At 49.0% G+C, this 13,271-nt stretch overlaps 1 protein-coding gene across 2 annotated transcripts in view; it reads right to left on the bottom strand.

Annotated features, from left to right (window-relative positions):
* Positions 1 to 3,373: 3,373 nt before the first annotated feature.
* pdgfd (platelet derived growth factor d) overlaps positions 3,374 to 13,271 on the bottom strand; it is a 212,656-nt gene continuing 202,758 nt past the window's right edge. For both annotated transcript variants that reach the window (XM_038818181.1, XM_038818180.1), the window contains exon 7: positions 3,374 to 5,618. In XM_038818181.1, coding sequence (XP_038674109.1) covers positions 5,487 to 5,618 — 132 coding nt within the window. In that variant the 3' untranslated portion in view covers positions 3,374 to 5,486. The remainder of the gene's footprint in view (positions 5,619 to 13,271) is intronic.

Genomic DNA, 13,271 nt, shown 5'->3' with positions numbered 1-13,271 from the left:
GGCTCACTTGGTTCCCCAATTCCAACCTTCGCCTTAGCGGCTGCTCACTCCAGACCCACTTACCAGGCTCAGTGTCTGCCGCTCTGCGATGGTGAGGAGCCGCAGTCTTCTCTCACTGCCTGCAGTTGTGGGCGCTGGGGGGTATTGGCGTGGAGAGAGACAGAAAATGCACAGTGTATGGAAGTTGGGTGTGGGCAGCACAGTGGTGGATGGTTGGCGGCCTTTGTGAACAGGGCACTCGGTGGGCAATATGGATGCTGCCATGTGGTGCAAGGTGGAGTGCAAGCAGACTGCCGGTGTGTGGGGTTTGGTCACCCTCCAGGTGTCGGGGGGGGGGGGGGGGGGGGGGGGGGGTGGGCATTGCGGGTGCCTGGAATGGAGGGTGGTGCCAGAAACATGGTGCTGGCTACTCACCTGGCCGCCCTGAGGAGATCATGCAGCATTTTCCAGCAATGCTGGCGCCAAGGGATGGGACCCACGGTGCTCACAGCCTCTGCCACCTGCGCCCAGACGGCGGATGGCAGCCTCCTTTACATCCCAAGGAACAGCCTTTCCACCCCAGGTCATTTGCAAAATGGGGTGCCGGTCTTCAGGTTACCATCTTGTTGGCTGGGATGAGTGTGTGAGGGGAGTGCAGTGCTTATATGTGGCTGCAGCTTGTCAGCCACTTGAGTGTCAATCCCGACCCCGCCGAATCAGACACTGTTTTCTTTTAATTTAGAGTACTCAATTCTTTTTTTCCAATTAAAGGACAATTTAGCCTGGCCAATCTACCTACCCTGAACATTTGCTTTGGGCTGTGGGGGTGAGACACATGCAGGCATGGGGAGAATGTGCGAACTCCATACTGTGAGCCGGGATCGAATCCGCATCCACGGCGCCTTAAGGCAGCAATGCTAACCACTGTGCCGCTGTGCCGCCCTCGGATGCTGTTTTTCATTGGAATTGCTCTACGTGGCACTGGTGCAAGCCCATTCCCATTAACGGATCCTGCATTGCTCCGTGGCCGATGTCACTTCCATGGTCCAATTCAGTCCTAGCGTCAACATTTAGTCTCTGAAACAGAGAATCTGGCTCCTAGTCTTTCTAAGAAGCTCTCCAGAACAAAGAGACAGGCTCTTTAAAAAAAACTGCAGTTTGAAAAACAGCTGCTCCTCAGAGTTAATGGACCTCTGTGTAGCTTTATAATAAACAACAGTAATCCTTCCTTTGAAACTGCCTGCATCTGTCGATGGAAAGGCTTTTAAAAGGCATGCATACAGACTTGAAAAGGATAAAAATAATCTTTATTATTATTATCTTTATTGTCACAAGTAGGCTTACATTAACAGTGCAATGAAGTTACTGTGAAAAGCCCCCAGTCGCCACTGTTCGGGTACAAAGAGGGAGAATTCAGAATGTCCAATTCACCTAACAGCACGTCTTTCGGGATTTGTGGGAGGAAACTGGAGCACCCGGAGGAAACTCATGCAGATACAGGGAGAACATACAGACTCCGCACAGACAATGACCCAAGCCGGGAATCGAACCTGGGACCCTGGCGCTGTGAAGCAACAGTGCTACCCACTGTACAGGTTAGATTGATTGACCATGCCAAAATTTCCCCTTAGTGTCCAAAGATATGGAGGTTAGGTGGGGTCACGGGGATGGCGTGGGGGAGTGACACTTTCAGAGGGTCAGTTGCAGATTTGATGGGCCAAATGGTCCACTTCTGCACTGTAGGGATTCTGTGATTCCCCCACAACTCCATCTGCCCCAGGGACCACTGTAATAGTGGGACACCCACACAATGCAATCACACGCTTGAGTGATTGGAATTCTCTTAGTGCTTGAAATGCACTTATCTCTCTTTGATGTGGTCCATGTTTGTAAACATTGGAGTTTCACCACTTAGGCCACTGAACTAGGAAGGGAGATGAATGAATTAAAGCTGCAGATAGTTTGTAGAAGTTGTTCATCACAGGCCACTACTAGAAAGCTATGAATGCCTTGCAGCTGATGGCTCTGTAGGAACCAGATGCAGGTCAGAGCTTTTCCCCTTCGAGGAATTGACACATGGAGCTTCAAGGTAAGTGTTACAGTGGTAATTCGTCTCACATCCCCTGTCTGAATGGCTCTCTAAGTCTTTTGGGCGGACCTGGGGGGTCCCTTTAGATAGGGGAACACTGTCGGGGTCCCTTTGCTGAGGAGGTCTCTGGGATGTCCCCTATTACAGGGGTCCATGTGGGGGGTCTCCCTATTCCAGGGGTCCTCTGGGTCTCCCTAATACATGGGTCCCTGAGGGGGCTCTCCCTATTACATGAGTCTCCCTATTACAGGGGTCCCTGGGGGTATCCCTATTACTGGGGACCCCGTCGGGGCTCTCCCTTTTACAGTGGTCTCCCTATTACAGGGGTCCCTGGGGGTATCCCTATTACTGGGGACCCCGTCGGGGCTCTCCCTTTTACAGTGGTCTCCCTATTACAGGGGTCCATGTGGGGTGTCTCCCTATTCCAGGGGTCTCCCTATTACAGGGGTCCCTGGGGGTCTCCCTATTACTGGGGACCCTGGCGGGGCTCTCCCTTTTACAGCGGTCTCCCTATTACAGGGGTCCATGTGGGGGGTCTCCCTATGCCGGGGTCTCCCTATTACAGGGGTTCCTGTGGGGAGTCCCTCTATTACAGGGTCCCTTGGGGGGTCTCCTTATTACTGGGGTCCCTGGGTGGGTCTCTCTCCTCCCTGGGTGGTGTCCCTCCCTATTTCAGGGGTTCTGGGGGGAGCGGTGGGCCGGGTCACCCCCCTTCTTGGGGGTGGGGGGCACCCAGGCAAACCTGGGGTAGGGGGCTGCTGTGTGGTGCGGGGTGTTTATTTGAGGCGGATTTGCGGTGCCAGAGGGTGGCCGTCCACGGGACCTCACTATCGGGCTGCCCGCTCAAAATGGCAGCTTGACAGAGAGATTCCTTCGGGAATACACCCTGCATAAACGTGCATGGCAAGGAAGACTGAATTGCTTGCCGGCTTGCACTAACAGGGGGGTTGTAAACTGGTTGCAATTCACCTCTGGCTGGAGAACAAATGCGGAATTCTCTGTCGGCGGGATCCTCCGTTTTGCCGGCAGCTTACCCACGCCCACGGGTTTCTCGATGGCATGCGGTGGACACAATGGGAAATCCCATAGGCCGGCTGTGGGAACGGAGAATCCTGCTGATGGCGGGGGTGGCGGCGCGCAGTAAAACGCAGCTGGCGGGCCGGAGATTCGCATCCCCAATGTCTCCCAAACTGAGAATCCTGCTGATGATATTTGCAAACTTTTTCTTCAACCTGATTCCAGCATCCGACAAGTCCTCTGCTAATAATGGACACTTGAGAATTGTCCAGGAAATGGCATAGCAAGTAAAGTTGAAAATTTTAGTTTATTTTGTAACAAAAAATAATCCTCTACAATTCCCTTTCTCAAGCAATCTTTACATTCCATCAAATCAAAGAACAGAGCATAATTCTAATCATAATACGTACAAAAACAAAAGAAGCTTTTTTGAAATGCCAAATATATATTTAAAAATAAGTTGTGCTAAAATGCAGGAATTGCACTTTAGATAATTGTGTTCTTATTACACAAGAACAAAATCAGTATCCCAGGACCCTGCAGAATTGTTCTAAAGGCTGTTCAGCCTTGCAGTACTGGTAGTGCACTAATAATGTAGCCCAGCGTATTATTGTACAACATATAGGAAACTAAAAAATGCCTATTCTTAAGATAAAATGAATGCTTTCTTAAGAAAATCACTTTCCGTTGCTTATTTGGTAATTTGTAAATGTGATGGTTGATTCTGAAAATTCTCAAAAAAGGTACTTTGGGATATGTATTTGAACGATAATATTGCATTAATTTATAAGGTGCAGAGAGCTTTACAGGTTCATGATCTTAAGCAGGCAGCACTATTAAAAGATGGCACATGAACCTACTCATGTGAAATCCATTCCATTCATTAAGTGATTTGTATTTACATTGTTCAAAATTCTTCACCATTAATCCTAAAAGATTATGAAATTGCTTTGCGTGACTCTAAATGGAACAGTAAATATTCAATTGGTTTTAAAGTTTTTCCATATTGGAAATCTTTGAATCTTCCAGGATTTTCAAATAAGATTTTAATAGTTATTGCCAGAATGCAGTATCCTTTTTTTCTCATTGCTTAGCTTCTGCAGAAAGTATGATTCACAGGTCATCGGCACTGACAATGGGCAAGTGACTTTTGATGTGAGCAGAACGCGGTGTAATTGCTCTCTATTGTACACTACATCCATTATAATGAATGTACGTACTGGGCCATATTCTTAGAAAGTAGCTGAAATAATTGTTCTTATGTTCAGATTAAGGTTTGAATTGAACATGTTAGGTATAAAAGGGTTAGTGCCTTTAATGGACAATCAGATTGATTTGAATGTTGATTATTTGAAGACTGGTGTGATTATAAATAAGAGCATTTGGACCAAGTATATTCACCTAGAACAGAATGAAGCTGAATGACTTCAATTTAAAACACTTTGCATCAACCATTGTTTCATGCAGTTATTAACCCCATTCGAGTCTATTTCATTCAGCAAGGAGACATTCACGTTTCCTACAGAAGGATGTTTTTCATATTTAAAAGATCTGGAATATCAGGTCAAAGTAAGCTTTATGATCAGGCTTGATCGAACCAAAAGTATATTGCCAGTACGAGTTCAATCATACGTGTTTTTTAAAAAAGGTTCTGCCTTTTAAGAGGAAGATTGTGGAGGGTAATCATCAATCATGTTATGTCTTAAAAAATAAAACAAAAACTGTAACAGACAGAAAGAAATTCCTTGACCAACAATATTTAACTTGCATTATATTTCAGTAGACTTGCTGGAAGAAATGGGCTGGAAGAAAAGAATTTAAATATCATTTACATGTTCAGTGATACAAGTAGTTGAAAGAAATCAAAGCATTAACAAACATTGCCTGAGAAACAATTTAACCCCAAATAGTCTCATAAAAGCGCTTTGCATAAAGCAGGTTCATTTTTAATCTGAAATAGTTGTTACAATGTGAAACTTTCAAGGAGCTTCTAATAGGAAAGCCCCATCTGTGAATTAACTTCCTTCTTCAACATTCAACAAATACTCTGGTCATTAAACAATGCTTTACAATTGATATGTTCTCATACTTAAATCCAGTAAACTGATTGAGATGATATTCTGAGCATTAGGAAAAAAATGGAAGATTGTCTCTGCATTAAAGCTAGTCAAATTAATAAAACTCAAGTTTTATAATATTCTGACTACAATAAGCAAGGCATTATTATGAAAGTCTGGCTGCCACAATGCTAGTTAAAGAATATATTCAAGCACAGCAGTTAATTACTTTCTGTAATGTTGAAAAACATTAATTCTGGTGTCAGCAATCATCTGTACACACAATGCAATCCTGTTAAAAAATAAGGTCCTTAACAGCCTCCATCAGTATTCCAATTCTTAATTTATCGCGGTGGCTTGGAACTGCAAATGCAGTCACAGCGTTCATGATGCTCCAATTGGATGTCCACAAGGGCCATGTTCTTGTTTCTGCTCCTCCTGCGTGACTGACCAGGTTCAGGAATAAATCTCAGCACCTGAAATGAAACCATGTGTACCATCAGGAAATATAATTCATTTATTGCCTTAACATCTTTAATCAAAATCTTGATTCTTGCACCAGAGAGCATAAAGATAAATATAAATAAGGAAAACCTCTCAACCAATGCATGGGGGGGGGGGGGGGGGGGGGGTGATTTTGAGCCAGCGTTCGCCGTCAGTGAGAACCGGCAACACAGGCGGGAAATTCGACGAGAATTGGAAAATGCGATTCTCACCAGCAAGATTTTTTTTTCTGATTTCAAAGCCCCTTGGCCGATGGCTTAATGGGACTAGAAACAGAAGACTAGAAACATCATTTTAATACATTCTAATATAATCAGCGAGTCCATCCGTCGAGACATACCCCCCTGCCACTGAATATTCATCGGTCGCCGGAGTGATGGCATGCCAGCGTGATTTGCAACAGCTGTACGAAAACGAGAACCTGCCAATCTCACCTCCAAAATGGATATCGGAGGTGAGCGCTCAGATCGCCATTAACATCCAGGCTGCCAGGTACAAAGGGAGCAGCGGAGATGATGAGGGGAACCCAGATAATTGTAACTTAGAGTCCGGGGGGGGCGGGTGTTTGGTGTCGGAGTCGGAATCTCAGGGGGTGGCATAACTCACAGGCCTTAGCGGCCCTTCATGTCTGTGAGCCTCTCGGTTTAAAGGGGTCTGGCGGCAGGTTTGCAGGCAGCACTTCCGGTGTCCTCCTTGCTGGGCTTGTGGTGATATAACTGCTGTGGGAGTGGCCTTCCAAAGTGGTAGCTGGGGCGTCTGTGAGGTTCTTTGGTGGGGTCTCATGAGAGGCCAAGCTGAATGGGCAAAGTGGGGTATTCTGACAAGGGATGGTTTCCAGCATCATGATGCCTGAAGACCCTCACACAAGGAGGAAAACTGCAGTGTGAATGGCCTCTCACATTCAGACATCACAGTGAAGCCAGATGGCATGAACTGTATGGAAGTTCAAGGCTAGTGGTTATGGAGGTCAGGCTGTCAAGGATTACTGTCTGGGTGGCTGGCTGTACAAGTTGGAAGGCTTGTTTAATCCATAGCTCATGCGTGGTGGGGGAACGAGGGTGCCTCTTAAGGATGAAGTTGACATGCTACTTGCAGTCTTCACATGCACTAGGTGTCCCTCACCTACCACAGAGGAAACCAGTTGCCTAATCAGTGCCGTAGCCTGTCCTTGACAAGTCAATTGTGCTAATTTAGTCAGAATTGCAATGCATGAGTGTGCCACTGATTACCATCTAATTGTTAACCCTTTTGAAGCATTGTCCACCACTTTGTGAGCTTGCACCTGGGCCTGGCCAAACTTACCATCAACAGGCCCAGGCAGCGGGCAACAGAGGAGGTTGGCTGGCCCAACTGTCTGCTCCTCTTCCGTGGCTACATTTGTGGCCGAGTGTCCCTGGAGAGGGAGCATGCAATGCCCACTGACACCCTTGAGACATTCTATGCCCATTGGGCACCGCAGGGGCTGGGTGCCTTATTGTCCCCGTTAATCGCATTTTGGTTTAATGTTTTAAGTCGCATTAGTTTCCCTTCGAGGGACTGTCTCTTTAATTTGTCCCTCTGTTCATTTGACTAATTTAATTGGTTATTTATGTCAAACAAAATAGTTGGAAGACTAGCCTCAAACATAACAAAATATTTGGAAGACTCTATCACCTGTAAGTTGCTTCAGGCTGCACCCGGTTTTTAGTTTTTTGAAAAACCTTTTGTTACAGTTTTGTACTTCAGCCTCACATTCTGATCTATGGGCATCTGGTGTGCTGAGGGGTGGGGAGGGAGGAGGATCTCAACATGAACCTGCTCCTGGGCCTTGACCAATCTCGCCATCAGCACTTCCAGGCAGAGGGCAACTGAGGAGTTGTCTAACCCAACTGTTTTCCCCCTATCGCAGCTAGATTCAGGACCAGATCTCCCTGGAGAGGGAGCATCCGGCGTCCACGGGCACCATTGAAGCCTTCCGTGCCTACTGGGCACCGCAGGGACTGCCGTAATTTATCAACCCTCTTAATTATATTTTAATTTGATGTTTTAAGTTTCATTTATGATTCATTTTTACTTAAAGCACCTTGAAGGGGTGTCCCTTTCAATTTGTCCCTCAGTTCATTTGATTTAATTTAATTGTTTTTGGAGGCAGTGGTGAGATAGCAATGTGAAATAGCAATCCAGAGGCAAGGGTTAAAATCCCACCAAGGCAGATGGTAAAATTTGAACTTCAAGGCTCATGCTCATGTCTACATAACAGATGTGACGCCCAATGCAAGGTGTTATAGTGAAGTTGCCCCTCAGTCACACTGTTCAAGGGGAAGCGCCTTGTGCACCCGGGAAGTTAGACTGCAAGTCTATTGAATACACTCAGCTGCCATAACTCCTCACCCTTTAGGGAGATACACGGCCCGCTTTGGCACTCGAGGGTGGAAGCATTTCATTCAGGTGGAGTTGAGAGGGACATTTGTGGGGAAGATGCTATTTTGTGATGGGGAGAGTGAGGCTCGGTGGAAAGGTGCTCACATGAGGGGATGCACATGGGTGGATGTCCCAGACCCTGAGAGGGCTGTGAGTCAGGGCCAGAGGCGGAGTTGCACTTTTCGGGGGCCTGCGCTCTCCCTCTTTGCGGGGGCTCCACATCACGGTACACCCCCATCATTATCCCTAATGATGCCGTTGTGAAAAGAATTGATGAGCTGGAGTTCACTGCCCAATCCTACCCGAATAACTGGCTGCTGGCAATCATTTTTCGGAAAACTGTTATCCCAATGGGTGGTCAAGGCAAGCCAGGTGTCATAAAAGACACCATAAATCGATGAGAGAGAAATGACAGACACCAAAAAGTTTTGGCAAAAACAGACAGTAAATTCAGCATACACAAACAATAAGAAGAATGAAGATATTGGCTGCTGCCCAGCGCTCTCACTCTCAGCCATGCCTGATAAGCCTCTGCCTCTAGACGAGTCGCCCCGCTCCCACTGGTCACTGCTCCCTAATTCCCAGAGACACAATGATGCCGCATGCCTGACTTTTCTCGCACCTCCTGACTGCCTCTCTGCTCACCTCTCGGCTCTCGGGCGGCTGGGCCTCAAGCCTATATGACCACGTATGCTCCTGGCTGGCTGCCTGGCTGCTGTTGCTGACTGTCTGGCCTGGCCTCTGTTGTCTATCTCCCTCACTGCCCAGTCTGCTTGCTTCCCTGCCCAGCCCAGCCCTCTCACTGTCTGCCTGGCCATTGGTCCTGGTCGAGTCACCCTGCTCCCGCAGGCCGCTGTTTCCCGATTCTCCGAGACACCACGTCAGCACTTGCCCAGCCTTCTTCACACCTCCTGACTGCCTCTCTGCTCACCTCTTGACTCTCGCTCGGGTCTCCGGGCCTCCAGCCTCGATGACCACATGTGCTCCTGGCTGCTGTTGCTGGCTATCTGGGTTGGTGGCCTCTGTTCCTTTTAGCTGGTTGCCTGCCCATCTGTCCACCCTCCTCAGCCTGGCCCGGAGGTCGATAATCGCCCCGCTGCTCCCCTCGATGGCTGTCAGGTAACACTTCCTCCTCGTCTCGCTGAAGGTCTTGTACACATACAGCCTGATGGTAGGTCGGCAACCTCGCTTTTATCTTAGGTTGCCCATCGGGTTGAATGCCAGAAGCCTGGCTGCAGCTTTGTAGCTTTACTCAATGAAAGTTCAGAAACTTTACACCAATTCCGGGGATCTGTGTCTGAACTGCTTTAAGTCGCCACCATCTCTCAACGTCTGGCAAACAGTTTTGCCACTCTAAATGGGGGTCCACAAACTCGAGCCTGATGTTGTTCTATATTGCTTATTGATTGGCTCAAGAAATTTGAATGAGCCTATCAGCAAATTTAGAGGTGCCAAGGCTCTGATTGGTGTTCCCATGGTGCTCCCCCTACAACAGTCACCTCTCCGTATGGCACCCAAGCCACCCGCCCCACCGGCCCCATGCTGCAGTGCTGTGTTTTTCACTGAAATTCTGCCTCTGGTCAGGGCATTGTCAGGACTCCTCACCACTCACTTTGATGTTCTCTTCCTTTCAGTTTTTGATGTGGAGATGCCGGCGCTGGACTGGGGTGGGCACATTAAGAAGTCTCACAACACCCGGTTAAAGTCCAACAGGTTTGTTTCAAATCACTAGCTTTTGGAGCACTGCCCCTTCCTCAGGTGAGTCAGTTTCTGATTCAGGAGAATCATGGAGCCACTTGAGCTTGAAATTATATTTCTTGTGATTGACCAGGAACAGCAACGTCAGCATGCTGCTGAATGTGGCCAGGACCAGTGCCCTGCAGAGGAGGGGTGTCAGGGTCCAATGATCTTCAGCGAGCAGGCCATGGATGACAGAGCCTCAGAGGAGCCATGGGAATTGTGTGTAGGACCTCCGGCCTGAGATGTCAGAGAACCAGTGCCGGAGGAGACTGCATTTGTCCCAGAGGACAGTGGGCCATCTGTGCCAGGTGATGCAACAGTTGGCACCACATAGACTGGGAGGTCACCCATTGTCTGTGGCCCTGGAAGTTATTGCCACTCTGAATTTCTATGCCAGTGACTCGTTTCAGGTCTGCATGGGTGACCTGCCTTGCACAAGTGTATTAGGGAGGTTACAGGTGTAGTATTTGCGAGAATCTACAAGTCCATCAACTTGGATTAGGACCAGGTAAGCCAGGACACCAGGGCCATGTGATTTGCCCAAATAGCACTCATGAGGTTCTGCGTCCCCATGGCGGCACAGAGAGCCATTTTTAATCAAGACGGATTCCACTCCCTCAATGTCTAGATTCTCGCAATGTGCATCATGCAGGTGGGTTCCCATTTCCCAGAGAGCATCTATGATAGTTACATCTTGAGGCCCTCGCAGATCCCTGCCATTTTTGAGGGAGGGTAGTGGCTGGAGGGATAGCTTATCGGAAACAAAGGGTAATCAAGCAGAAGGTGGCTGATGACACCAGTGCAGAGGTCACAAGCACCCACTGACAGTCGTTATAACAAGGCGCATGCATCAGCACATGTGCTAGTTGAGCAGACAATTGGACTGCTCAAGATGCGGTTTCGATGTCTGGACCGGTCAGGGGTAACCCTTCAGTACAGCCCTCAGAGTGGTCTGCTGTGAGCTGCACAACTTGGCACTGCAACGGGGGTATTACCTGGACTAGGAGGACATGGAAGAGTGCTTCACCTCCTCAGATGGGAAGGATCTCAAGGAGGGTGATGAGAGCAAACCCATGGAGGAGGAGGAAGGGCCTCGGGCGATGGCAAGTTCCATGTTGGGCGAAGGTCACAGGATGCCCTCGTTGACTCTCGATTTGGTGACATCCAGGACTAGGTTGTGAACACCTCTCCCATGGAGTCTGACATCCATTCCCTACTGAAGTGTCTGTGGGAGGCTATTGCCATGGTGGCTACATTCATGGGCAGGGCACTCAAGTGATTTGCTGGACACTGCAGGAGAGTGATGATGACTTGCGGTGAGGACAGAGCAATGTTTCTCTCATCCTCAGGATGTGTCTGACTCCTGCCTGACAGAGCTGAATACAACCTGCCAATGAATGGGCTTCTCATGGGGTCCAAAGATGCTGGATGATAAATCTCAACTGCTACTGCCCTCATTGAAGTCAGGAGCTCTCGTGTTTTTCCCGACCTATGTATTTTTTCAAATACATTTAGAGTACCCAATTATTTTTTTCCAATTAAGGGGCAATTTAGCGCGGCGCAGGCACAGGGAGAATGTGCAAACGCCACACGGACAGTAACCCAGAGCCGGGATTCAAACCTGGGTCCTCAGTGCCATAGTCTCAGTGCTAACCACTGCGCCACGTTGCTGCCCTTCTCCACCTATGTATGAGGTGGACAGACTGTTAACATGTTTTCAGCCTTTGGCATCCTTATCATTGGTGAATACTGGCAGACAGGAGAAGCCTGAGCATTGGGGGGTGGGGGGGAGAGAGACAAAGGGCTGCCATTCTCACACTCCACATGGATGAAGCGCTGAGTGTGTGCAGGGATTTGCGGAATGTGCCATGCCATGACATGCCAGCGTGGAGATCCATATGGGTGAACAAAGTGATTTTTAATACAAGTGAGATGTTACAATAGTGACTTATTTCTACTGGTGCCTACGGCATCGTACCCACTAGATGCCCAAGTTTCTTATTCTTCTTCAACCTCCTGCTATGTCTAGGTGCACTCCGAGGATCCACAGCTCAGGTAGAGGCGGCCTACTGAATCTCACGCTCCATTGCCTGAGATGATCTTGGCAGGGGCGCCTGAACCTTGTGGCTGCAGACCTAGTTTTGGGGTGTACAGGTGTTGCAGTGCTGCCCCCCTGGGGAGGGGGCTGTCAGATGGGCTGGACGCCCCAAAGACTCCTGGGTGGAAGGCCACAAGCCATAATCCTCTTTATCCATTCCTCTTCGGGTGCACGGGAACCCTGGACTCCTCCGTTGGATAGAGAGGCAGCTGGAGTGAGATCCAGGAGCCCCACCGTCCTCTGGCGCTGAAAAATTTGGATTCCCACTGGTGCCTGCACCATGTGGTTGAAACCCTGCACCATGGAGCTCATGACCTCAACCATGGAATATATGAGCTGAACCATGGAGCAGACATCCTCTGCCATGGCGTGCACATCCTCTGTCAAAGTCTCCACTGCGGACGCCACCCTTGCAATGTTGGCCTCCTTGTGTGGGAATGATGGCACCGTCTCCTCGGACAGAACGCGATGGGACTCCGGCACACAGCCTTGCAGTCTGAGAAGGAATGCTCATCCCTTCCTGTAGCTCGTGATTCTGCCTTTGTAGCTCCAGCAACTCTGGGATGACCACACCCAGGAGCAGTCATTGGCCAGAGGCTCAACAGAGTCCTGGAATCCAGCATCCCTGTGATGTTCCTTCCTCCAACTGCTGTGGATTTTCAGCTGTGAGGTGCTCATCTCACCAATGAGTGAGCCAAAATCCTGCTGACTAGTTATTCCCACTGAGGTGTGAGTATCTGCACTGGTTGAAGGTGTGGGTGACAGCTGTGACACCTCCCCGATGTTTGTCTCCAAGATGTCTCCCTCGGAGTTGCTCTGGTCTGTGGTCTCCAGAGAGCGTGATAATGGTTTGGGCTGGTCGAATGATTGGTCTGCAAGGGAAGCGAAATGGCATTAGTGCATCAAGGGGGATGAATGATGGGAGAAAGTTACCTCACGTGAGGTTTGCAACGTGGCTGCATGTCTTGACAGTTCTCACTTTCGTCTGGTGCCCTCATCTCGCCCTCTGCACAGGTACAGTCCTGCTCCTCGCCTGCCAGCAAATGGACTCTCTCCTCATAGGATGTAAGGGTTCTCAGCTCGGGCATGACTCCGGCAGGCTGTCCTCGCTCACATTGGTTGTGCTTGTGTTTGTCCTGCAATGAGGCACATGACAGAGTATAGGCGGGAACCCTGCCAGGTCACATGGTGATGAAGGCTGGCATGTGTGGGTCATGAGTGGGAGCTGGGATGTGACGAGTAGACTTTCTACTTGGGGTCCATGGGAGTGGGTGGGGGAGAGCGCCATGAAATGTGTTGGGAACCCGTGAGGTGGCTGGGTGAGTGATCACAGTGTGATGGTGTGTGAAAGGGTCCAGCGGGAGACATCAGGAGGCAAACTCACCCT

This window comes from Scyliorhinus canicula, chromosome 14 (genome assembly GCF_902713615.1).
Source record: "Scyliorhinus canicula chromosome 14, sScyCan1.1, whole genome shotgun sequence".
In the NCBI taxonomy this organism is placed as follows: domain Eukaryota; kingdom Metazoa; phylum Chordata; class Chondrichthyes; order Carcharhiniformes; family Scyliorhinidae; genus Scyliorhinus; species Scyliorhinus canicula.
This window is presented reverse-complemented; position numbering and strand designations above follow the sequence as displayed.